The sequence below is a fragment of the Catharus ustulatus genome, chromosome 2 (genome assembly GCF_009819885.2).
Source record: "Catharus ustulatus isolate bCatUst1 chromosome 2, bCatUst1.pri.v2, whole genome shotgun sequence".
Taxonomy (NCBI): Eukaryota; Metazoa; Chordata; class Aves; order Passeriformes; family Turdidae; genus Catharus; species Catharus ustulatus.
In genome coordinates, this window is record NC_046222.1 from 99,863,857 (window position 1) to 99,891,062 (window position 27,206).

Genomic DNA, 27,206 nt, shown 5'->3' on the forward strand with positions numbered 1-27,206 from the left:
GAACTGCTGTGGTTACTACTGCTGTTTGCACAATACCATAAGGCTCTTAAAATGTACCAATTAGTTGCTCGTTAACAATCTTGTAATTCGTTGTTGAGTCTGTTGGCCAGAATGAGGCCATTGCTGTCGTACCTGTCTCCTCTTCCCAGTGTTCCTAAGGAGATGAGCTAGGGTTGTGAAGTGCAAACAATGTATTTAAAATAGTTTATATTAATTGCTATTATTATTTCATTGTCAGAAGTTTTGAAAAAGTTGAGGCTCCTTTTAGAAGAAAAGATAGCTTCACATGTTTTCCTCAAGAAATCACTTGGACAGTTCTAATAAATTTATGCAATAAAAGTTGCATGTGTTCTAGTAAAATTGGTCTATCTGACAGAGACCTCCTGGGAAGAGTTGTAGTGGCAAGTTGTGTATACTTGCAATACGCCATGGAGGTCAGTGGAGTCTTCCATTAAAGTTTTCCTTGCAGAAGCTGCAACGTTTGACAGGTATGGGCAAATCTTCCCGGTAAGGTCAGACAGGGCTGTGCATTGGGGATGTTTGTGCTGTGCAGGTACAGCCACAGCTTCAGGGAGGGATTGCAGCACTGCTCTGTCTGCCTGTGCCTGTGCAGAGCCTTGCTGCAGGTCAGCCATGCCCACATAAACCCACATTGTTTCCTAAGTAATGCAAGTTCAGGCCTGGGAGAAGGGAAGGGTAAGGAACTGCTGGTGGGGAGCAGAGCCCTAAGAAGGAGCCAGTGGACCCTGGTCATGCAGTGTATGTGACATGAAGGCCTCCTGGGCAAGACCTTGTCCCTGGTGATGGTGTTACCTGGAAGTGCACACAACCTCCTCTGCTGGTGATGGACCACACCGCAGGAGGGTGGCAAGAGGAAATTAGCAGCTGCACGAATGAAAACACAGTGCTCAGAGGAAAGCCCTGCTCAGGTGGTGTGAGTTGAGGACACAGCACTCTGTGCCTGGGCTGGGCTGTGTATCACTTGGGTTTCTGCTCTGCACTCGAACACAGAAGTCCAGTTTATCTTCTGTGCTTTTCTCACATTCTTTGGTGTGCATCCCAACCAAGAGGATTTTGCTTCTCCATTTATTTAGTCTAGGCAAGAATGGTGGAGGCTGAAGACCTCTGCTTCCCAGCACTGTGTTTGTTAAAAGCTGTGACTTCTAAATGTATTTGTTTATTTGATGCTCATGTTTATCAGCTAACAGAAGGGGAAGCACCACTCATGGATGTGCTGTACACATTTGCAAAATGGGTTCAGCAGTTTCCTGCATATCTCTCCTGAGGTATCTCCTTTGCTTTTGGGTTTATGGAAATGCCTTGCTCGATGGGGGCTGCAGCTCAGGAAGGCTGCATCTCCCCTGCACTCTCCAATGTAATGGGGGCTTGCTGGGGCCAGACAAGTTTAAAGAGAAGACTTAGTGATTGGGCGGACAGTGTGCAGATGTGGTCTCTCCATCAGGACCAAACCCACAGCAGACACAGGGGTGGTCCTGTGCCCTTTGTGGCCCATGGAGGCACAGCTTTGGGGATGGTTGCCACCATGGCATCCATCTCTTACCTTATTCCCAATGCTGCTCAGAGGCAGCTGCTCCCTGTGAGAGGAGGGAAGGAGGGAGTCCACCTTGGCAGCTCCCTCTCATCCTGGTTCTGCCACCACCTGGCTTGGGGAAGCGCTGGGAGGTGGAAGGTGGCTGGGAGGGGCTGCATTGCCTGCTGAGCTGGTGGCTACCACCACCTCTCCCTCAAGCCTCTGCCTAGTTTGGGTGGCATTGTGTTCTGCCTTCCTGCTGGAACTGTTTTGGGGGAGGCTTTCAGCTACACTGAGTACCCACACTCAGACTTATTATGGGTACCCCCTGTGCTTGTGAAAACTTGCACTGAACAGCAAAGGCACAGGGGCCAGAGAAACTCTGAGACATTTCTAAAAAGCAGTGAAGCCCTGCAGGTGTGGATTTTATGAGAAGATAGCAAAGAGACTGCCACCTCTCCTTGCACTACCAGCTACCACACCCTTGTAACGACACCTTCTTTCCAGGTTATGGCTAGATCCTGCCTTGTACCTCTGGCAGGTGCTGTAAGTGGTTGTGTGGATCCATCCCATAAGGCAGCAAGAAAAACCTGTGTGATTTGTTTTTGGAGTCTGCAACCTCTCTGCCTCATGAACAAGAAAGAAGTTTGATATTTGTTTAGCCCTCCACTTGTATATTTGAGTGTTGCTAATGCCAGTTTCACCAAACGTGTGAGTAACAAGGCAGGGTGTTTGGATCTGTTCTGTGCAGAAATTTTTTTGCAGTTTGTTTTGTGAGCTCTTTGTATATGAGGTGGGTGGTAAACTCTGCAACAGCCAATGGTGGGGGGATTCTGCAACAGGATTCCCTGTCCTCTCTGCTGGTTTTTTCAGGTTAGCAAGATGAGGAGTGGGAGTTTCTTCCTGTATCAATTGGCTTCAGTTTGCCCATTCACAAAGAAAAAGAGCTGAGTGACGATTGTTAGTGATCACCATAATCAAATTTAGGAAGGGTCATGCCCTTTGAAATGTATTCCTGAAAGCACTTGTCACTGGGTGTTAGGAAGCCCTGGAACATGCTCTAATCCTCAGCTGTCAGTGAAGTAACACCACTGACTGAACACCAGAAGATTCTACTGGCACCTGGAATTTTTTTCCACTTCTTTGAATATAAAATTAAAAGGGGAGTTCTTGTATAGGAAAAGTGTACAAAACCTACTGGATGGATAGTCACTTGGTAAACACAGCCTTCTCTGTTGGAGGCTGAGCAGTATCTGACAGTCCATGGAAATAAACTTGTTAGTAGATAATGTACATGGTTGACTTTTTTAGTTTGTATTCACAAACAGTTTTTTGCTTTGAGCTGTGCAGTACGGAGTTCTATAATGCGATATTCTGAAAATTTCCCCAAGTAAGCAGATACCTTGATTGTTTCCAGAGCTTCCTGTTAAAGAATGTAGTTAGAGGAAACAGTTGTTTTAAATGTCATTTTTGTCCAAATATGGAACAACAGGAATAGCTATATTTCCTGTGAACTAACGGGAAGCCCCCTGGATTTGCATTACTTTGTGAAAACGATGTTCACATTACCAACAGGAAGGTCATATTCACAAAGCAGCCTTTAGGGTAGTCCCATGACCCTACCTCCAGGATAGACCCCTGGGGAATTTGGGAAAGAATGTAAAAAATGAGGTCCCAGCAACAAAACATTTCAGCGCCAGCAATCTGATATTCTTTTGATTAAGAAGACACAACTCTTTTTTCAACATATCTTAAGTGAAGTACTTCCAACTGATGCTAATTTACAAAATAAACATTTTCATAAATAATTAATTTAAAATCTACTAAATTCTAAAAATTTGCTAATGTTCCCTTGAGGGATTGAAGTACACTGGATATAGATAAGAATCTATGTTCTGTCTGCAATTTTTGTATGAATATCCTGCATGATTCTGGTAATACTAAAAACAACAACCAAACAGCCCTCCCACCAGCCAAACCGAAAAAACCTTGCCAGAAGTATATGAACAGCCCCCTCCTGTCCCAATAACCATAATGAATTTTTTTTCCAATTTTATTTTAGGGAGTTTTTCTTAAAATTAGATTATCTTCTGAAAATTGTATAAGGCTTTTCTCAGACTCACAGAAAATTCTGTGTTGAAAGGCATCCACAAGGATTATTGAGTCCAGCTCTTAAAGTAAATGGTCCCATAAAGGGATTGAACTCGCAGTCTTCACTAGCACCATACTCCAATTAACTGAGTTAAACTTTTAAATAAAACCAGAGCTGAATTGTTGTAATTAGTTCAAATTTCATCATGCACAGCAGTACTTCAGACAGTGACTTGCAATTCCTTTCAGATATTATCAATATCTTAATTTGGAATTTGGGACTCTAAACTTAAAGTTCCCCTCAGACTAACAGGACTACTTAACTCATGCACTTGCATGCAAGTAATCATGAAGTGCCACAGTTTCCCACTTGTAGGTTTGTTCCAGGGGATTTTTTTATCTAATCTAAAGCAATCCCCAAAATATATGTTAGGAGAATGGCTCTGCATTTAGAGAGAAATGAGGGGGGATCACTTCTGCTTACACTCATGCACATGAGCCTAGAACCAAAGAAGGTCTTCAAGAGAATGATTATTTTAATTCTTAAGTTTAATGAGCATTTGGAGAATATTGGGTTGCATCTATATCCCTTGCTTAAACACAGACATCTGGTGCCTCTTGAAATATTTACATAGACCAAGCAGATATGACCAGGAACCTAGGGGAGAGCTGTTCCCACCTGGCCTGGCAATTGAAAGCAGGTGATATCCTACAGGACATCTTGAATGGCACTTGTTCTGCTGTCCTCTGTGAAGACTGGATCTGCAGAAAATTGAAATGACACAACCAAGAACTTTAAATAGCTACTGCATGACAGAAGCTTCCAGTCACTGCTGAACGAGAGCGGAACTTAATTTGGTGACCTAGAGGGTTAAAGCTTCAAAACCAATGTCTTCCCTTGGTTTGGGGAATTCCCTGAGCAGTCATAACTGGAGTCTACTCATGATTTGCTGGGAAAAAAATAATTTAAAAGGACATGAAGATAAGTTGCCAGCTGTGGTTTGTGGAGGGTTATTTTTATTTGTTTTGGTTTTTAATGAGAAAAATAACTCTGGAGAGGAGGAAAGACTGGAGCTTGCTGACATTATAAAAAATGATGAAATTTGTCCTTTTGTCTGCCATTTTGCTGTCTGTAGACATCTGAAATTGATGGATTTACAAAAGACATGAGAACTGTGCTCAACTTCTGGTCTCAGCTTTAAGTCCTCAAAATGAAGGAATAGCAGATGTTCCTTTTCCTGAACCATTTTAAGAGTTGAAGTTCACATCATCAGTCCAGAAAAACAGGCTTTGTATCAAGTCTTTTAAGGGTGCATAACTAAATTTTGCTAATTGCTAAGACAGTGTGGATTTTTTTTTTTGTTATCTTCTTTGTTGTAGCTAAGTGTAAATCAGGAGTTTTAGCTACATGATTTTCTTCAAAGTTGTTAATGGACTGTAAAATCAGTTAACAAAATACTAATTTTAACTGGAATAATAGCAGTGGTTTCCTCTATTGGTACTTTGCACACAAAAGAGCAGTTCTGCTAATTCAGTAGTTATATCTAAAGGGTGAAGACAAGAATAGTAATACAGCCAGGGAGCTATTTTGACATTCTGGAAAGAGAAGAAAATATGACAGGAATGCAAGATAAGTGTTGGCATCAACTCCCTATTTCTGTATTTGGTGGGATGTGAAATGTGAAGATGTTATTGATCCCGCTCTCATGTCAGCTACAGGAGCTGAGTGCACGTGTGCTTGGAAAGGAGTGTGGTGTCTGCTATTTGGGGTTAAATCTCCCTTGGGCTTCCAGGATACTGGGTTTACACAGAGGTGGAAAGGGGTTGATTTTGTGGAGAGAGGAGATTCAGACTTAAAGTTGTCACTGTCAAACAGCCGTCCTATTGGCCTAGACTTTCTTGTGTTCCAGCTATTGGAATTCAGCTCAAAATAGAGTTTAAACTAAAGCAGTGTAGAGCGGGAAATCTACACTGTTTAATCAGAAAACATCATCAGTTCAAGCATCCCATCTAAACAGAAATTGTCATTTTATAATGAATTAATAGTGAGATGAAGTAATTATGATTGTTTTTTACCTTTTTGAAGCACTTTGGCTATGAATTAGGTAATTTGTGAATAGTCAGAGAATTTTGATATCTGTGCCTCACCATTCATCTATTCACAGGATTTTCTGTGATTCGAAAGATGTATTTTGTGCAGGAGAAGTGACTACATTTCCTGGAATGAGATTTTTAACATGAACAGAGTTAAGTAAACAGGGAGAGTTTAATTAAATTTTTACCTTACATTTGTGCTTTACAGTCCACAATGTGAACTCGATTGATACCTAAGCAATGAGCCTCAGCTGGTGGCTGCACAGCAACTGAAACTCAGTAAGCAGAGCCTGAGGTGATGTTGTGGGAAAGAGAACTACATTTTGTCTTGAGAAATGCACTTCTGTAAGAGAGTGTAGCTTCCAAGAACAGACTCTGCCTTTGTATTTTTTTGGAGATGTCTGTAGCCTCCAGAAATGGTGCATTTCCAAATATGGCAGTCTCCCTCCTAGGCTGCTCATCTGGCTGCTTGCATCCGTGCTGTGCGAGTTCCAAGCAGGAGTCCGCAAATGCCAGGAAAGTAGCTGGACGTGGAAAACCAGGGCAAAACGCAACAAGTCTGTAGCTGTGATCTGACAGATGTCTTACAGGCTGCGTTGCAGAGCAGGGTTTGTTCTGTGTGCTGCAGGGAATTTCGGCAGCTTTCTCAGCTCTGTCACTGTGTGGGTCATGGGAGCCACAGGTCCAGATTGGGATGACAATTCAATGGCAGCGCCTTTTTTGAAATATATATATTAATGTGATAGACGATAAGTAGGTGTTCTTTAGGCAAAGAGTCAGGCTGCATGTAGCACCTCTGTGTGTCTTGTGTTGAAGGGACTTAATCTTTTTATAGTTTAATACTGATTTACTAGGATGATTCACTAAGCTTATCAGTTGCAGACAGTCTGGGAGAATGAAATGGAATGGAAATGCTTGTCAAGAAATGAAACAATTTGCATCACTAAAATAAGCTTCTGCTTCTGGGCAGACTTATATTTTGTGGGTGGAGTAAGATAAAATTAATGTCCTGTAATGTTACATGAGAGGCTGGCCTGTGGTGCAAGGAAGCTATGGATATTTGAAAACTGCGAGTGTACCATGCAAAATAGGGGAGCTACCTGGTGCAGTGCACCTGGCCAAAATCTTTGGATTAGCCTGTAACTGGCTTCTAGACAAGGGATAAAGAGCCTGCCTTTTCATCTACCACTCCCCCCCACCACAGATTATGCTTCCTGCCCAGCACTGTTCCTTCTCGGTTTTGGCACTTGGAAGACAGCAGTGATTGTTCCAAACTCCATGCAGCTTCTGGGGAAGGCGTCTCAATAAGGATGTCTGGGAGATATGACAAAGTTATTTCTCTCTATTTGTCTCATTATCTCTAGTCATATGTACTGGGAATTCATTAAAGTGGATTATTTATGTCATGAGTCTGATTTAAGCCCAAAGTTTAGAAAGGAACAATAATTTGCATAGTTTCATTTTAATTGCCTTGTGATGATTACTGTACTTGCTATAATCATCCTTCTCTCTTCCAGCATCTCATTACTTTAGTGCCCCTTTGACCTCCTTAAAGTGACCTTTGATCCACAAACTTCTTCCAGTCTGGCCCTCCCATCTTTCCAGAGAAACAGGAGGGAAAACCTCATACTTCTTCCTAGTATAGGCACAATGCTACCACATTGCTCAGATTCTAAATGCATTTTAGTAGTTGAGGATAATGCTATCCAGCAGTGGCTGTCCTTGCTGGCCAACCTCCCACCCACTGGCTGAGCTTGCAGTCAGTGATAGCAGGAGATGATGTTACAGTGAAATAAAGGCAGTGTTTTGTAGAGCAGGTGCCTGTTCTGGCATAGCAGGCTGCAGCCCTTGCCCTGGACAGGATCTTGTGCAGTTGTGTTCCTTGGTGCTCAGTACCTTCTTACCTTCCTTGCCTTTGGTTATTCTAATCTGAGGAATGAGCAAACAGGAAAAATTGAATATAATGGACTCATTTTTGTAGGGACAAAAAGAGGCTCAAAAGCACAAGCCCATTCTTCTGGCTATGCTAAATTTGAGAACAAAGCCATACTTAAATAACAACTTTTTTTTTTTCCTAAAACAGTGCATGTTAAATAATAGGCTGAAGGAAATATGCAGGGATTAACTTGAAAACAGATGTTTATAATGATTCAGTGACTTATGTTAAGTACATTCCCAGACGCAATTAAAACAGACTTCTTCTGAATTTAGGGGACATGTTGATAAAACTGATAACATTCTGCATGATCCTGGAGGAGGAAGTATGAGCTGCAAGCATGCATCCTCCAGCTGAGATGTCATCAGGTCTAAAAACTAAGAGAGGTCACACCAGGTCACTTCTTAAATGGGAGACCCAATGTTTTTCCAGGCATAACCATGTCCTGCAAGGAGTAAAGCTGATTATTCAGTGGGGGCACTTTTCCCTTCTGATCATTACTGGAGTTGCACTGCAGCATGTCTTGGTGTTGTTTTCAGATCCAATTCTCTTTCTGCATTTTATGATAAAAACTCCTTATAAGCATGTTAATTCTCATCTTTGTGTGAATTTACAATGTAACATGGTAAAATGCTATGATAATGTAAGATAAAATAATTGTAACTATTTTTGCTTTATGTCAGTGCTGTAAAAATTCTACTTCAAGAAAAAAATTCAGTGGATGTACTTATAGGAAAAAACTGTATCAACAAAAGCAATACATTTTCCAGGAGATAGCATTGTAGTTTTATTGGACAGCCTTTTAAATTATTTTTTTTTTAAGTATTAAAACCCCATTTATCTTTGATGCTATATTTTAAGTCAAAATGTTACTGTATTATTTTACTTTCTGGGTAATAGTTATTGGTCTCACTGGGGGCTTTCCAAATTCAAAGTGGATTAGATACATTTTCTTTTCATTTCCCAGAAGTACTGAGATCCCAGTAGACTGGAGCCTGCAGGTGTAGAGGGACAGGTGCCCAGCATCTGTGCTGAAAGCTGTCTCAAGGGAGGTGCTGTCCCTGACTGCATCTGAATAATGGCCTGAAGGCGCTGCTGAAGGATCTCCTGTGCATTGGTGGAATATTCACTGATACAGATGTTTTTCTTCTTTTCCTCATAGTTTGTTTGTGAGGGGCATGACAACAGTAGAAGCAATTGACTGCTGAGTTGCTCACCAGTTGCTTTATGACTATGGCATAGGAGGAAAAGTAGAGAGTAGCCCAGATGCACTTAAGAGCATCTTTGGAAACACAAAGCAACACAAAGTAAAATGTTACCTGTGCACCAGTTAATCTGACTTCTCTCATGTTACTGTATGGGCTTAAGCAAACTTTTCCTGCAGTGACCAGCTTTGCAGTTAGTGAGGTGCTGCTGACATCCCTGGCTCATTGCAGTATGTTCTGCCTGTCACACACTTCAGACATTTAATTCTCAATTTCTTTTATTTTCAGGGATGTTCCGGTTGTGGAAAATGTGATTGCAGTGGAGTAAAAGGGCAAAAGGTAAGTCAGCTCTGCCCATTTCATTTTCTTGCCTATCTCAAGCACAGGGTATAAAATCTGCTGGGAGAGACGTTGCGCTCAGTGAAGGCGTGCACTGCCAGGGAGCATTGCCAAGGCCATGCACGTGCCTCAGCAGAGTTTCCAACAGCAGCCATCTCTGTCTGTGGCTGCACAGGGCAGCAGGGCCAGGGGTGGGGGGCAGGTGAGTGCCCCTGCTGTGGAGGGAAGCCCCCAGCCCAATGTGTCCATGCCCTCCGTCCTGCCCCATCGAGTGGGATGCTAACCTGTCACTCTCACCTTTCCCTCACCTCATCTCCAGCCTTTCCAGTGGGCAGCAGGCTTGATATCGTGACTGTCTGGAAGTGAGGAAGCAGTTCAGCATGCTCCTCTCAGCACACCGTGCAGGAAAGCTGTGATGCATCATAATCAATGTACCCTGACCAGGGTTAGCCCTGGGAGGCAAAGTCTTGCAGTAGGAAGAGGGAGGTTAATGGTCAGCTTAGATACAGAAAAGTGCTGCAGGTCAAGGAAAAAAAAAATTAAAACTTTTGACAGAACCTTGCAAATGAGTTTTCAAGTTCCCATTCAATTATCTAAACTTCTTGTGTATGAAACAAAAAATGGCACTTTAAAGTCTTCTTTTAAAGCAGTAACAGTGAAGAAAAATCATTGCGCACTTAAACATTCCGTGAATTCCCCCTGTAAATTACCTGTTTTTGTAAATAATATTGACATTCAATCACACTCCTTCTCTCTTCCTGTTTTGCTTGTAGAGATTTTAATCTATGATGTTTTCTCTTATTGTGTGCATATGTGCTGTACATCTACCATTATAAATGAATGTAAACTAGTTTTACCATCCTGTGGTTGCTTTGGGTATGTTTTTTGAGGTAAGTTGTTTAGGTCACCCAAAGGAATACTTAGAAGATGGCAGGGTTGTTTGCTTTTTGTTTTGGGGATTGTTTTGTTCTTTGAAATAAATAGACAGCTGGTGTTCTGTGTTGCCTCAAAGGCAATAGCTGCATATTTACAGATGATGGATTTAAGAATGTCTGCTGGTGGCTTTTCTTAGGTGTTTTTCAGAGCTAGGAATGTAAATTATTTAATTGGAGGCCCAAGCAAGAAAATTTTCTTTGTAGTAGAGCATAGATTAATCTGTGATACAGAAATCAAGTGTCAAGGTCTGAAACAACATTCAGATGGCGTCTCCTTTTTTTAATGACCCACTAATGTCTGTTTAATAAAAGTCAACTATATATTGAAAACAAATAAGCAAAGATTTGGGAAAGGTTCAAAACTCTGAACTTATTCCTTGATAGCTTGATCTTATTGTTCAGTAACAAGAACAAATGAGTCACGGTAGAATGAAGGAGACATGTTATAACTCTTTTGTTGAAAGACATTAGTGTTCAGTTCATAGACTATGCCAGCATCTTATAACAAGATAATTTAAAAAATGTTAGCTTGGGGAAATAAATAGTATTAAACCTTACGCTTCATTTGTTTCCAGCTGTGTTCCTGTCTGTTTGCTAGAGCTCTTGCTAGCATTTTTCATTTGTATAGTCCAGAGTCTCAAAATGTTCTCTTTAAAAGAAATAGATGCTTGTCTGATATGCTAGAATCCAAAACGACCTCACATTAATGTTGGCTGTTTAAAAATGTTGATGAGAGGAAAATATGAGTCCACATTAACACAAGACTTATCAAATTCCAGTGTGTCAGTGTACTCTCCATCTTCCTAATGGGTTCCATCACATATTTCTCTGACATTAAGCAGGTATATAGTGAAGTGTTCACGTAATTTTAGACTGTGTTAGAAATGCAGTCATTGTCATTAGAGACATCTAGACAGGTGAATGAGTGGTTATACCTGGAACAGCATAGTCAAAAATGGCATTTGAAGGTATTTTGGAATGCATTTAACATGCATGAACCTTAGTCATTACGTTAACTCTGTTTCAAACATACTTAGGATTTTGAACAGAAAACTGAGTTTTATTTAAAAAAAAAAAAAAAATCTGCCCCTGCCCTTCAGCCCTGTGCAGTTTTTCATCCTGATTCATTATATTTGACGTCTGTCTAGAATAAGGACAGCCTGCCACTTGGTCCCAGGCCCGGAGACAGAACCTGGTGAAGGAAAGTAAGGGGAGCATCCTTCCTGCTTCCTCTGTAATTTTTCTGTAAATGGTGCTTCCAATGAATGCATTTGAGTTCAAAGCATGTCCCTGCTAAACATGGTTCCCGTTAACACACGCATCAGTAATGGTACCTTTTACTTCAAAAATCTATGTGAATATTGCTAAATCAGAGGACAGATTAAAAAGACTAATCCTAGCCAAGATCTGGGCTGGGAGAAGGCTGCCATGCCCAGTTCCTGTGGTACCCCAGGAAACCACATAAGAGAACATCTGCTCTCCACTTCTCATGTGGGAGCACATAGCCACTCTACCCTACACCATCCACAGCCAGCATTCTGCCTACACTGGAAACCCTTTTGATCTGGCTTCCATGTCGTGCAGAAGTGCACTAATGCTGAAGGGCCTTTTCCAATCCTCCCACACTCTTCAGCGATCCACCCACACCACTTCACTGCCATGGGAGCTTCAGGAGCTGCGGAAGTGGGCGCTAACTTTACTCTTTAATGCCTTAATTATTAACATCTGGAGAGATATTTCCTACCATAGTGTGGGAAGAAGTTCCAGACCCAGAAGTTCCAGACTGGGGTTTAATTAAAATTCATTTGGCCAAATAATTGTCTTCATGATCTCATCAGAAAAAGTGCTGAAAATAGTATTTGACTTAAAAGCTGTGAAATGCCCAAAATATAGTACCCAAGAGCATGTCAGACATGGAAGGGTAAATTACATTGCCATATTTTTCTCTCTCCTTTGAGAATAATTTCATCAATATCATGGCCATATTTAGAGTTCATTTAATATGTTCTCTCATAAGACTATTTCCATGAAAATTGCATTTCTATGCCACACTCCTTTAACATGACTCATATGTTACCAAGGGCATATAATTGACAAACTCTAAGAGTGTTCATCCCTTTCAGAAAATTCAGAAAGTGGCTGTAATTGCAACAGATGACCCTTATCCTATAAAGCCTTTATTATTACACTGAGCATCAAGCTGTTGTTTTAAGCTATATGATGTCAAATATCACATATTTGCCAAACAAAAGGTACAGAAATTTTAGAAAAACATAATATTGCTGAAATAATAAATAATACCTTACTGTTTTCCATTAGAGAGATTAGCCTAAAACATCTTCATTTATTACCTCTTACGCTTTTTATTTGGTTTTCTGCATAATAACTTGACTGTTCTCTTAAACCTCACTGAAGTGTGAGATCTGTTTAAACTGATTAGAGTTCTGAATGCTTGCCTGCATTTTATTGAGCTACTCAGAAGAAGACTGAAGCTATGTTTTCTTTTTTATGCCTACCTAGATTTTGAGAACAATTTCAAGCAGCTGTTGAGATAAGAAGTGCTAGCTGTTAGTGCGTGCAGAAAAACATGTTAAGCATTTAATTGCCATTCAGAACAAAGACTATACAGAGATGAGTAAAATTCTCCATGCATCAACTTTTCTAGAAATGTTCCTTCTCTCATTCATGGCCATTTGCACTACTTTTACTCTGTATCAGAAACATGTGTTAAGGGAGGTAACCCTGGAACCTTGCTATAAGTAATACAGAATGATTAATCTTAGACTTATCAGTTAGAATGCACTGAAGTATAAATCCTCATTCTTTAGTATAAATATTTTATGATGATTTCACTGTCTCAGCATTAACCACTGAAAAGTTGAAGTCAACAAGAATATCAAACATGCTTTTGTCATTGAGCATGAAGTATTGCAATTAAAAAAAATCTTTGCGAAACAGAAGATAAGAATAGAATTTACTCTTAATGTAACTGGTGGTTTTCACATTTTTATTTTTTGATAGCAGAAAAACTTGATCAAATAATTTTATTTTGGCATATATTTTTTCCCTAATTCTGAGACTGTATTTGTATTATTATATCTACATAAATTTTAATTTTCAGTTTGCCTTGATGGGTGCATCACCCCTGTGTGGGTTGACTATGCTGCAGTAGTACACAGACTGGCTTTGCTTGAGGTATTTTGGATTGGAAGCCAGGTAGAATTAGACTGAGAGTCAGTGGGACATCTCTGGAGTTCCCCATCAACAGGAGCAGAGTGTTTTCTCTCCTGCACACTTCTACAGCCTTAAAAACCACAGATGGTTTTGGTGTCTGCAGGGGATTGTGCTTCTCCCTTTGCTCGTTATAGTGAAGAGTTGACTGTTACAATGGACTGTGTCCCTGAATTATTTTTTAAGGTTTACCAGATTGGGACAACCTTTGAGGTTTTCTGTTTTTACATATCAAAAAATAGAACAAAAATATTTCTAATATTGATGATTTAGCACAATATAAACCCCCTGGTTGGAGAGAAGCCCTGGTAGTCACTGGAAAGATCACGACTAAGTGCTTTGAGTTTCCTTGAAAATATATCAGAGGCAACTAGTTGGTTCTTTTAGTGGAGTAAATCAGTAATCATTACATCTGTGCTTTTCATGGTCAACCTTTATTAGGCTTTTAAAAATCAAGAATGTTAATTTTTTAAAATCACTTTTCATTGACACTGCTTGGTTTTAGTAAGCGCTGCTCAGTGTTCCTCTTTAAGTCCCCTGAGAAGGAGAGGACACAGTCTTAAGCTACACCAAGGGAAATACAGGTTGGATATTAGGAAAAAGTTTTTTATGGAAAGAGGGATGAAGTACTGGAATGGTCTGCCTGGGGAGGTGGTGGAGTCACCATCCCTGGATGTGTTTAAAAAAGACTGGATGTGACACTCGGTGCCATGGTCTAGTTGAGGTGTTAGGGATGGGTTGAACTCAATGATCTTGAAGGTCTCTTCCAACCCAGTGATTCTGTGGTTCTGTAACGTGGCTGCTGTAGGAACTTTGTGTCCAGCACTAGTTTGTGCCTGAGTTGGAAAGACCATGAACTGGGGACACTAAGGAAACCACAACCAAATGATGTACTCTGGAGATGGCCGTAAAGTTGGAAAGAGGGGTGGCAGGGAGTGCGGGAGGCAAGGATTTGTCTGCAGTCTGGAAAGGGCTAATAGATAACATGAAATCATCTAATTATGCCTGAAAGGGCAGACTCAGAAGACAGTCATAAAATAAGCAAAGATACTGATCAGCTGCAGATCCGATGTTCTACAGGGAAACTTGTGATTCATAAATATTTTTGGAAGTCAGGACATTGTCACAATGGTTTTTGTCAATTCTACTTTGACAGTAAGTGTATTTTTATTGATTTATCCTTTACTCAAAAAAATAATCTTTAAAATTCAAATCAGGTCAAAAGAACATCATGTTTCATGAAGAGAGCTGCTATTCTTGAAAAGAACAAAAGACCAAACAACTTTGAATAATATTGACTGTGATATGCTAAATGTTGAGAAGTTTCCTACTCTTTCCCAGCTGTCAGACCAAACTTCTAAGTGGCATCTGAAACCATCAGCTTCTCTTAGTTTTAAATAGCTATAGAAACCATTTGTCCCAGTTGTCTCTTACATTATTTTCTATGCTAAAAGATATTTTTGCACTGAGTACAAGTGGGTATCTGGTTAATACAAACCAGTGGATTACACTGATCAATTTATCTCTATGGAAAGAAGGCTATAAAAGCAGTAGTATTATGTCCTGAGACAGGCTCATATTTAGTTTTCAGAGCTGACTGCTGAAGGTATTCACAAAGTAATATTTAATTTGGCATAATATGACCTTTTAAGTAGCTGTTGCTGGATGCATTATCTTTGGTTATAAGGGTATTGGCACAATGAGCATAGGCTCTATTCTTCATGGAATAAAACAAGCTCACAGGGCTTGATTTTAAATTTACACAACAACTGTTAGTGTATACCTTCATTATGGTTTCTTGAAGGATTGCAGGGCCTTAGCTTGATCTGAAGTATGTGAGCCTCCAGTGAAATCAGTCAGGTTTCCCCAGTGTGAATCAGAATAAGATATGAAAAGATGTGTAAGATCTCTGCTTCTCTGAAATCTTCATGCTCAGGTAGCAGAGACGCCCAGTGCCTGTGCAATACCTGTGCATAGCTTGAAATCTTCTCAAATTTAAAATTATGTCCATACAGATATCTACTAACTAGATACTGATTACAAAACTTTTGTCCTGATGTGCAATTTTTCAGTATCTAATTGCCCACTAAAACTCTGTGATGCTGGATGCTTGTGGGTGTAATGTAGGAGTCTGCGACAGCAAACTCTGGGGTACAGCAGTAGCTGCATTCTGTAGTTAACCCTTTAAGTTTCTTTAAATCATTCTACTCTTCAATTTATATTGAATTTGCTGGGGATCTCAGACCAAGACAGACATTAAAATAGACTGTGATATGTCAGTTCCCACAGCAAGAATTTAATCCTTGATGCATTTAATACTCAGTGACCTGGGTGTATATAATTATGACTAGGGAACCATAGTAATATGGTAGTCTTCTTAAATGACTTTCTAGTCTTTCTAGCTAAGAGCAAAAAGTGGTTTGGGAAGTTGGTGGTTTTTTGTTTATTTTTAAATCTCATACCTCATGGTAGTTAGTTGTTTGCTTCCTTTCTCTCAGCTAGTTCTTATTTCAGATTTTAGACCTATGCTATCAGAGAAAGGTCATAACTTAGATTAGTCACTGAAAACATCTGGCCATATGATGTTGGCCTTCAGAAAAGGAGATCTGGATTTTCTCAAAGTTTGTATTTCATTAAGGAAGGGTAAAAAGCCAAATTTTATACAAAGTTCTCAAAACCGCTTTCAGCAGAAGCAATAGCAAGGCTTGTAACAGTATATGCCTGGAAGGAGACAGAACAGTAAGAAGTAGCATGAAAGTGGGATTTTCAAAGAGGAAACCTGAAGCAGGTGCTAAAGGAGTGATAGTGGAGTACTTTGTCACACAGGGGAGTTTTTAACCTGCTGGAGAATATATTTAATTTAGCCACAAAAGGAGTTTAATATCACAATAGGAGCAAAAACAGTTGGGAAACCATATTTAGGAGATGTTGAAGAGGATTTACATTTTTCTTCATGTAACTACAACACCTGAGAAAGGGCTACAGAATAGTTAATTGAACTATTGATAACAGAGCAAAAAAAGTTCAATTAAATTATGAAAATAATGACTAATTTTCAGTAATAGATAAAATTCTCTTATATAATCTTTAACAGCAAAAGAAACACAAAATCAAGGTAAAGCCCAGAGAAAAGAAACTTTGATGCCTGTCTGGAAAATCATGTTTATATCTCTGAAAATATTTAACAGTGATTAGAATGGCAAGATGTACCCATAAATTTTGTAACTCCTAAAGAAAGCATGTGACAGCTTCCACCGAAGTTCAGATGGAACATTTGAAAACGTATTGATATGCCAACAAAAATAATTCTCACCAAGGCTTGTGTCAAAGTTCAGTGTGCACAGTGTACTGAGCTGAGTGAGTGAGCACAGTCACTAGCATCAGATGGGGTGTTCTCTCACTCCTTTCTCACTGACTGTAAACAGATGCAACAAAAGCATTTCATGGCTAGTTAGCAGAATACTTAAAGCCTTGAGGGGGTTTGGTAACCCTTATTTTTGTTAGGTTTGCTCGAATGCCAAGTAAAGACTGAAAGACAATGCAGAACTGCAAAAGAAATGGTTTAAAGTGGTGGTGATGGAGGAGGGGGACTCTAGTACAAAGGAGCAGTCTAAAATGAAATGCCTTCTGGCTCCAATGTCAGTAGTTGGGTGAAATAAAGGGAGGAATACCAAAGGTTGGTAGAGGGAGCAGTGAACAGAGAAACCAGTGCTGCTCCATCTGTATTGCAGCACCTTTAATGGGATAGTGAGTTAAGGACATGATACCTTAACTCAAACTTCATTTCTGTCTGAGAGTGTGGAAATAGAGGCTGGAAATCCAGCAAGGACACATTCAGCCCCGTGAAATTCCTATAAAAGCATCTCTGTAGGAAGTTCTAGGTATTCAATGCAGTGAAATCAGTGTCGAGGCAGGAGACTAGAGTGACACTGTTTCCCTCATCAAATAAAAGGGAAAATAGAGGGTTTGTGAAACTCTCCAGAGTATAAGCTTTAGCTAGTAAAGCTGCCTTTCTGCCTGCTGTCACTGGGCTCCAGCAGTGTCCCGGGAGCCTGTCCCAGGCTGTGTCACTTCCCCACGGGCTCCTCTGGGTGGCAGTCAGACATTACGGATGTCATTTAGTCTGACTGGCCTCTTTACATGTCCTTGGCCCTTTTTTTTTTTTTTTTTTTTTTTATTTTTTTAATTTTTTGTCAGAAAAACCTTAAAAGCCACCTGCTGAGCAACACACCAACTTCTGGTTGACACTTACTGACAAGGATACTGAAATCCTCCATAATGTCAAAATAAGAAAGATACTTGTTTTTATTATTGTTCATAGTTATTGCATCTTTGTTAACTTTATTGACTTAGGCTGAGCTACCCTGGAGGTATTACAAAAATATATATTGTCATGTCAGTTTTACAATGGATCTGGTTGAGTCAAGATACAATAAAGTGAAGAAGCACTAATTGACACTTTCGAGGCACAAAGTTGTCTGCCTTGTGATATTTACATGATTAAAAGTCAGAAGCCAGAATATTTCCCCTATTTTGTGGAAGTATATTTTTCTCCTATGGAACTTTCAAAATATTTAAAACTTTAGAAATGCCATTTCCAACCTGACCCAAAAAAGCAGCTAGACCAGCAGTGTCTCAAATAGTACTGTCTGTTGCATACCCTCAAGATATGAGTACCTCATTACAAGAACTTTATTGCACTCTGTACTGTCTAGGACCAGCTGCCCATGTTTTTACTATTTATGGAAGAGATTATTTTCTGTAAATATGTCCATGACGAACCTTTGGCAAGAGAATAAAACTTGCATGTAACGTCACATTTCATTCCCGGTCTAGGATCCGAACAAAAATAAATTAAAAAACCCAGAGAAGTTAAAGACCCTTTTTTCCCTTCGCTGTTTCATCTTTAAATGTGAGCCTTTAAACAATGCCAAATGCAAACAAATGCTAAATAATTTTCATTAATGAAGTAGGAAGGGTGTGGAGCATTTTTACCCCTTATATTCTTGTACCTTCAACACTGGAAGTGATTTAATACAATGTGTAATAAAACAAAGGAAGAGTTACTCAGACCTAATGTGTTCAACAGATGATTAGAAGGGGTGGGAAATATAGCACCCTTTTGATTCAACCTGTATGCAGGTGATAGAATTTCCTTTTTCTTTTTACAGTGCAAACACATTTGTCCTTCAAACATCCTCTTCCCTTATGGTTCTTTGAGGTTCTGTTCTCCTGAGTGACTCTTGCTGATGAGAAGAGGCTCCTTGACCCATGTGCAATAAAAGATTTAAGAAATAAAATAAAATAAATGAAATAAAATTGGAGATGTGTACCTTTGTAAAAAGGTTTGTGTGACTTCCTTCTGAAACATCATAAGCTGTTATTGTGTTGGGCTTTTTTCCCCTCTTTTTTTAAATCAAGAAAAGTTTAAAAATAAAATTAACAAACCTCATATTTTAAACTGCCAAACTCTGTGCAGGCAGACTTCCACAGCTGAAGATGAAGTTTAGTTGCTGTCAGATGTCTTCTTTTCTCTCATCTTCTATTTCTGTGCTTCATATAGCATGCCCTCAGCATCCCAGCTACTTCTGAATCTGTAACATTTATCTACACTGGGATGCAGTGTCACACAAAGCATACATAAACCGAAGAAATACAAATATAAGGAAATATTGAGAGCTTAAGGTAAGAGTGTGCATGGCTCAAGAAGTCCTAAAATATGAAGTTTGGGCAAGTGCACTGAAAAAACTGGCTGCTACATTTAGAAAATGAGGAATAACTGTGGGTCAAGGAACAAAAGGAATGACATGAAAAATTCTAAATTATGTAGGTAGGGAAGGGCTCTTGCTTATAGTTGGTTTTACTGAAATTGTATGATGTTGATAGGAAACCAATTGCTTGGCACCAATTAAATTATAGCCATGATGGGCTTTTGAATGTTGTACCAGCTAAGCACATAGATACTGATATGTAGGGAAAAGGACAATCAAAGATTGTTATTTCTATTTTTATACTCCTGGGAAGCACTTAGCAGCTTCCTGAGGAATGTTCTGTGCAGCCATGAGGTGCCACAGAAATATGCTTTTGCTCTAAGCATTCTTCAGTATTTAGGAGGCAGAGCCCCAGACTCAGTCCCTGAACCTTAAACCTGAAAAGCACTCTAATTAAATCTTTATATCAATGGAGTCGCTTTTGGAGATTTGAGCTCATCTTGTATCAAACTAGAGGGGTTACTCAGTGTTGTAAACTCATGATCCTTGAGAAAGGATACTTTCATAGTAAGAAAAGTAGTCTTGTCAGGGAGTGAAAAAACAGAGACAGATTGGGTGATCAGGGTGCCTGCCCCTGTATGGCACCATGAATAGGTGCTTCCTTCCCAGTGTTCTCCCCTCAAAATGCAGCCTGAGAGCTCGTTTGTCTGCAGCACCGAAGGAATCCCACAGATGAAAGTCACTGGGGAGGGAGCAAAGGGAGAAGGAGATGCAGAATGAACACCATGGCAAAGAGGTCATGAGTAGGAGAGTGCTGTTCCCCAGCAGCTTTGGTGTGGCCCTTTGCTGTGGTACATGTCTGAGTGATGTAGGGCAGCCCTGGCAGTGCTGGAGGTTGTTCATGGCCTCAGCCAGCCTGGCTGGAGCTGTGCAGGCGATGTGAGACTGTCACGGCTGCTCCTTCTGATAGTCAGCCAAAAATGCTGCACTCACGTTTCCATGGCACTGAGTTCTTTCAGATGCTTCCTGGCAATGTAAGAATCCAGATTTTGCTGACTCTCCCCCCTCTCTCTGCTTTAGCCCCTCTTCCATTCCGCATACTGTACTCAGCCCCAAAACTTCTGGGTGAGCCAAGATCTTTACAGGGCTCCTACACAGATTCTTTGCATGTCTGCAAAGTTATGTTTGTGTAATTAATTACTTGTTACTTGTGTGGCTCCAGAATTGTATAGCTATGGTGCAGATAGATTCTGCTGAAGAATGTGCAGTGGGAATTTTGTAATGTTAAACATCCTCAGTGCATTTGAGGACACATGTCCTGTAAGCATATAGCAATAATTCTGCTTGACTGATATCCACTTCACACTTTCAATAAAATACTGAAAATACTAAGTGCAACTGAGGACAAACAGATGACATTTATTGTACATGTTTATTTTATTCCTGAAATATATTCAGGGCCAGTGCTCCCTCTGGTGGTTAAAAATACCATTTTAATAAAGAATTGGCTATTCTCTGTGTCTTCTCTAATGAAACACTGAGTAACACTGAGCCAATTACAATTCTCTAACACATGTTAAAAGAGTGTGGAGAGAAGCACTGTGACTTGAGAGCGTTGCTCAGGTCGCACAGTGCTGTTTCCCACTGTGCTGTAATTACTGCTCTGACACCTAGGAGCCAATTCACTTGAGTGCTCGCAGTTACATCAGCTGAAGGAACAAAAACAGAGCCTGCATTCACCTCACATGTGGTTGGAGATAGTCTGGGTAGAAACCATGTAGTAGTACATTGTGAGGCTGTTGTCCATTGCTGTGGATTTTGAGGTTGCACTGGAGCATCAAGTTGTGACGACAGGTTTTCCTGTTAAGAGTCAGGCTCTTTTTTCACTCTTTTTGGAAACAGCTTTGTCAGATTTCGTCTTGAAACCATTGCATTTATTTGTTAAATATGCCCTTGGTAGAATTTCAGTTCAGTGAATGTTAACTCCTGGGAACAGGATAGCACGTGCATTTGAGAGAGGAATTCTGAGTTCATAACACGTTGGAGTCAGCAGTGACACTGGTCTGAAGACAGCCCTCTGGCAAGGCCAGGGGTTTGTTGGCTCCCAGCTCAGTTTCCCTTGCAGTGAAGGCACAGCTGAGGAGCTGTGGTGGATGAGCTCCAGCAAACCCCACTGTGCTGGTGTGAGAAACTGCTCTTGCTGCCATTCCACCTCGTCTCCTTGTGTCCTGCTATGTCCTCCTCTCATTGGCTTTGGCAGCTGCCTGGCCACCTGGTGGGATCCTCAGCTCACAGAGGCCAGAGCAAGCTGACTCACTGAAGAAAAGGGAGTAAATTTAGTGATCTGAACTGGTGCAGTGGAGGCTGAGGGAATCATATCAGTGGTGTAATGAGGTGGCACCATCCCTTTAAAAGAGAAGAGCCACTTTTGCTGGGTAGATCAGTTTAGCTGCCTTGTGAAATCTTTCCCTTAGATTGAGTTTTATGCCTTTTCAGCTGAAGGACAGACACGTGTCTGTCCTGCTGTTTCAGCTGCTGAGGGATCTCTGACAGATGCAAATGTTAAGAAATGAAGCATCTTTCAAATGGCTTTGGGAAGATCTACACATTGTTATTCACCATGTGCCTGAGTCTCTGGAGAGCCTGAGAACATCATATTTGTACAGACACAGACACCCTGTGAGCCCACACTTTGGGAAGCAGTTGATTTATAGCCATGTTACCAGTCTCTCAAGTCTAATATCTCCCAGGCCAGCAGTCCCTAGGCAAAGTAATAGGGGAAATAATTTATGATGGGGTGGTGATTATTTCCTCCCCCTCAGCCCTTGATGTGTTACAGCTGAATCTTCTGAAATTACTTGCTTTATGTGACTCTCTTGCTTAGCAATCTACAGTTGTTCCATGTGCCAAACAGCATTTCATGGCTAATTTGGAAGGGTAGGTGTCAGAAAAAAATGTCAGCCCATTCAGTTAAGCTCTTAACAGGTTCATGTCTGTTTAGAAGTCCATTCAGTTTTAATTTGAACTACCTAATGCAAAGGCATTTCACAAAATCTGAGCTAACACAGACATCTTGCTTATTAAATGAGTGCTGTGGTGACTGAGCACCTGCTGTCTCTTTACATAGCACCTCCACATTTTCAGCAGCTGAGTGGCAGAATATGCATTTTTGTGAGCTGAGTAATGTGTTCTCCTTTGTGCTTTCTGACAGCTTGCATTGAATCAGCAGAGGTACAGATGACATGGTTACATCTGTTTTAATTTTTGAGTCTCATGAATTGATTTGTAAGAAGCAGAAGCTCTTTCAGTATTACTTGCCAAGATTTTGCAGCTGTGAATATTGGAACTTGAACAATACATAACCCTTGCAGTTGGAGTCTCATGCTCTTCATGCATCACAGCTAGAAATCTCAGTGCTGAGCAAAAAATAAGTGGGGTAGCAGTGATGACCTGGTGCTTGCCAATTTCTGCAGTGTATGTGCTTAATGAGTTGCAGCATAAATGTAGCACAAGCACTTACTGTTGGGCTGTTTGTCTGGAGTAGTGAATGAAGAAAGGAACAGGCAGGCAGGCAGGGGAAGGATGCAGCAGGTCAAGTGTTTCCTTGCAAGGCATGGCATCTTCAGGACATGCTTATGTCTGTTCTGTACAGCATAATAAGTGATAGCTTCATCTGATCTTCAAGTTCCAAGTAAGCCACTTTAGGTTGGAAAGCAGCAGTATAACTTGTTATCTCAGTGATCTGTGGGGTCTGATCTACTCAGTGACATCAGGATACCCTTCAGTCATATGACTTTACAGTTTAAGGATGGTAGGGTTTCTGTACTCTTCTGTTCAGTGTAGATATTCTGAGAGAATTTTACTGCAATTTAGTGTAGTATCACTGATGAAAAAAAAAAATGGTTTGTACTAACTCAGACAGGAGTATTGAAGTAAAAACTTTATTCATTAGGGTTTGCGAGTGCTGGCACCATTAGTTTTCTAAGGCTGCTGTACAGACTGATACCTGGACTAAAGAAAGGGACTGGAACCCAGGAGACACCCCTAGGTCTCTTACTGAGTCTTGGTGGAGTAAGTTGCCCTGACTTCTCTGAGTGTCCATGGGTGGCATGGAGGAGTTAAATCCCATTAATTGTGTAGCCTAGAACTGCAGAAATGTGGACTTTTCACAATACTTAGTTTGGACTATTTACCCTGAACTTACTTTACAGTATAAAATGGGAAGGCAGAGTAGAGGGAGAGGTATTTGCAGTGTGTAAGTCCATGATTCCCTGTTAGAATAAGCAGCCAAGGTGGCAGGTTGCATGCAGAGAGGGATCCAGCAGCTCTCACACATGCAGTCTCTTTTATGTTTCCTCACTTTCCTCTTGCAAAAAGATGAGCTCAGTTCCAGTAAGAGAAATCATGAGTCTGCAGGCTTTGGGGTGGTACAGACCTCCTCATGTTCAGGAATTATATTTTCCAGGCCTTGGAACATCCAGTACCTTGACTGGGTGTCCAGAAGTTCTGGACAAATAGCCAGTTGTTTTTCTTCTTGGCCTAAGAGTTTAAGTGGGAAAAAATAAAAATGTTTCCAGGGAAACCTGAATGTATCTTAGCTCAAAGTGACTTGTTATGGTCTCAAGGCTGCTCCTCCTGTTTTACCCCTCAGACAGGGCAGCCTGGAAGGCTGAGGATAGCCTTAAGAGAATTGGCTATAGTTGCCTTAGAAGGTGCAAGTTTATATGTATTTTATGCCTTTAGGTAACCTCCCTGGCCAGCTGAAGCAGTCATTCCCTTAAGTAAGTGATTTACAGGCAAGTTCAGGCCCTTTTACAGTTCCAGAATGTTCTAAGGGAGCCTTAGACCAAGAGAAAATCTGATCTGTAAACCTCAGTTTTAACTTTCCTTAAGAATGGAGGAAAGACTATTTTTCTGTGTTGCAGGGTACAGTGGTTCAAAGTGTAGCGAAATCCTCAGGGGCAGAAGTTCTGAGTGCAGAAAGTATCGGCCATATCACACATTATTGATGTGTCACATATGTTGCACATGAGGCATGTTTCTCTGTGGATGTCAAAATAATTTTTTTTTCTTCTCATTTGCACATGTTGTACAGTCCTTCAGCAGTGGAAGACGCTGTTGTGTGTACTTGAGTTCTCCTTCCTTAGCCTATTTCACAGCAAGTCATGAGAGCAAGTGCCCAGGCTTCAGTGTGAAATTCTGGCCTGAAGGACATAACAACTGATTTTGTAGAAGTACACTTGTGACAACAGTGTGAATTAACCATTCAAAGTATGGGTTTATGTAATTTTAACTTTACAGATTTATTTCAGATTGCTAATGATTTCAACATTCATTTGGAGACCTGCATTGTGATGTGTTCTTCCTTAAAATATTTTTCAAAAGAATTTTAGTTACTTTAGAACTTGGACTTTTGCACCTCTGTAGCTGACCTAGAAACATATTTCTCCAGCTGTTCTGATGTTTGCTTTGTTTTGCTTTGTTTTCTGGTCTAATATACTGCTTCAGATTTGGCTCCAACGAAATAAAGAATTCTCAAACCATGATAAAGAATATTTGGAATCAAATAGAGAAGATTGTGCCATTTCAGCACTTCAAGGAAAAACTGAATGTTTGCCTCAGAAAGTACTCCTTTACTGAGAAATTTTGTCTTCTATGGGAAGATGAAGAGAAGAAGCAGCAGGATTTTTTTTTTCTGTCAGGAATTTTTAATAAATGAATGTAATTTTGATTTTACTTTCTTGTGCTTTTATCATCTCAGTTAACGTTTCCCCCCCCTTCCTTGGCCTTGCTCTTCATACCCATGAACAATGTCCCCTCTCCCTTGTCTCTTCATTTTCACAAAATCCTGGACAAGGAACTGAAAAACAACATCAACCCAGTAACTCCACAAATCTTCCAATTCCTCTCATCTTCTGACACTAAACACCATGTCTGTTGGTTATCACTCAGTTTCCTCTGTCTGCATGTCATAACTTTTTCTTTGCAGGATGCCTGTTACACTTCCTGGACGAATGAGCTCTCCAAGACTCAAATGTTCTCATGTCTGCTCAGTCCTCAGCTGACCTCTAAGTAGCCAGCATGTTTCTGGGAATCTTTGTCTTGAGCAAACAGGAGAAAAGTTCATTGTTAATCGCCATCCTGAAATCAAATACTACATAGCGTGTTAATTACAAGTTGCAAGTTAATTACAATCTCTCACTGTTTTGTTGAAAATCCTTAAGTCTCTGTAGTGCCCCTTTACGTGTTTTGAGCATTGTTAATTTTATTTTCTTTTTGCTATCCTTTGAAAATTGCAGTATTTTGAGTTTCTAAAGCAGGTGCCATGTTTTTAGCTGTTTTCCAAACTTGTAAAACTTCTTTTTGCTGTTTCACACTAACCTTTTATTCATCCAATATTCACACAGTTTTTACAGTATGAAGTGTTTTTGTTTGTTCCACATCACACCTTGAAAGGACAACTCTGGTTACTTCCTACATGGAACCAGTGGCTTTCTACTTGCTTGATTTGCTGTTTCCAGGGAGTGACATGTTTTCTCTACATGTAGATTTTGCATCCTTTATTTGGATAGTGTTCCTCCTGGTTTCACTGGGAGTCCAATTATAGTTGAATGTATAACAGCTGCAATATTGATCTAGGGTATGGATAGGTTTTCTGCCTCTGGATTTATCTGATTTAAACACATTTGAAGTTGTAGGGAGAGGGACAGCACAGATGTCCTGTACAGCATTAAAGTAAAATCAAAAGGATGACACATACAAATACAATTTCGTGTTCAGCTTCAGGAAGATCCTGTACCTTGAAGCACCCTGTCTCTGAACCATCCTGAAATTCAAGTCTAAGTGACAAACCTGGTCTCTAAAACCTGCTGTTGTAAGTGGTGTATAAGAAGAGTGGTATTTACCATTCATACACTAGTTGACCAAACAGTGATATTTGTGGTTTTCAGAAATTTAGTTACTGATTTGGGCTGTTAGATTTTCTATTGGGATTTAGCAGCACCTCTGGTAAGTTTTATTAGAGGGAAAGTGACCTTACTGTTACCAGGAGAATAAATCTGCTATGAAGAACACGATGTAGAAAAAAAAGGTTTAGCTAATTTTTTAAGAGTGCTTTTACGTTATGTTGCACTCAGCCTCTGCCAATCTATTATTGAACCATAAATATTTCTTGATTTATAATAATCCTTCTTTTATGTACCAACATGAACTCTTTGCTGTGACATGTAGCTTCTTAATAGGTTCCCTGAGCACAGAAATGGGATATGTGAGTTATTTGAAGAAAGAGCTTCAGTTCTGTAGTTGCTAATTAGTTTTTTTTCTTCCACAGGGAGAAAGGGGCTTGCCGGGACTACAGGGTATGGTTGGATTTCCTGGAATGCAAGGACCTGAAGGTCCTCCTGGGCCACCGGGGCTTAAGGTAAGAACTTCAGCTTTAGTATTCAAAACAATCAGATATCCCTAAACTATTGTCCCAAGAAAAGATAAAGCTTTCTCTTTTACTTTTCAGGGTGATACTGGAGAACCAGGGCTGCCAGGAACAAAGGGAACAAGAGTGAGTTCTGTCATATTATCTTGCAATTCTGATGTCTTTGGGTATGTCTGCCTTCAAGTGCAAGAGGAAGTCTCTGAGTTAATGAATGACATCCCCTTGAGCTGCACAATAATTTCAAAATTCTCACTTTTACCTTTGAAGTTCTTGCTGCATTGGGCAGCCAGTACCTTCACTAATTTGCATTGTTACCTGATACTTATCACTGTGTCAACAGCACTGGTTTAATATGCCTCTGATATCTTCCTGACATACAAAAGGGCTTTTTTCCAGCTTCAGAATGAAACAACCTTATTTCCTCTTGAAAAATTGTTCTTTATATTTGCCATCTACCCTTGAAGCACTCCAGCAGAGAAGCTGACACAGTCATGAGCACGTATGTGCTAAAAATGATACAGAGCAAATTGAAGCCAGAGACAAAGATTTCTTAACTTTGCTAGAAGAGGCTCTGAATGGCTGTGATCTTCCTGTTGTCATTTCTGTTAAATGAGGCACTTATATAGCACTTCTTTTAGCATATTATATTGACCAGGGCTGTGCCTACTGGGGTTTTGTGAGGTACCAAGCTCTTTCTGATAATT

General features: G+C 40.3%; 1 protein-coding gene across 2 annotated transcripts in view; it reads left to right on the forward strand.

Moving 5' to 3' along the window:
• Positions 1-27,206, forward strand: part of COL4A1 (collagen type IV alpha 1 chain) — a 121,282-nt gene that overhangs the window by 39,480 nt on the left and 54,596 nt on the right. For both annotated transcript variants that reach the window (XM_033086225.1, XM_042779076.1), the window contains exons 2-4: positions 9,146-9,196; positions 26,404-26,493; positions 26,584-26,628. In XM_033086225.1, the coding sequence (XP_032942116.1) occupies positions 9,146-9,196; positions 26,404-26,493; positions 26,584-26,628 (186 nt within the window). The remainder of the gene's footprint in view (positions 1-9,145; positions 9,197-26,403; positions 26,494-26,583; positions 26,629-27,206) is intronic.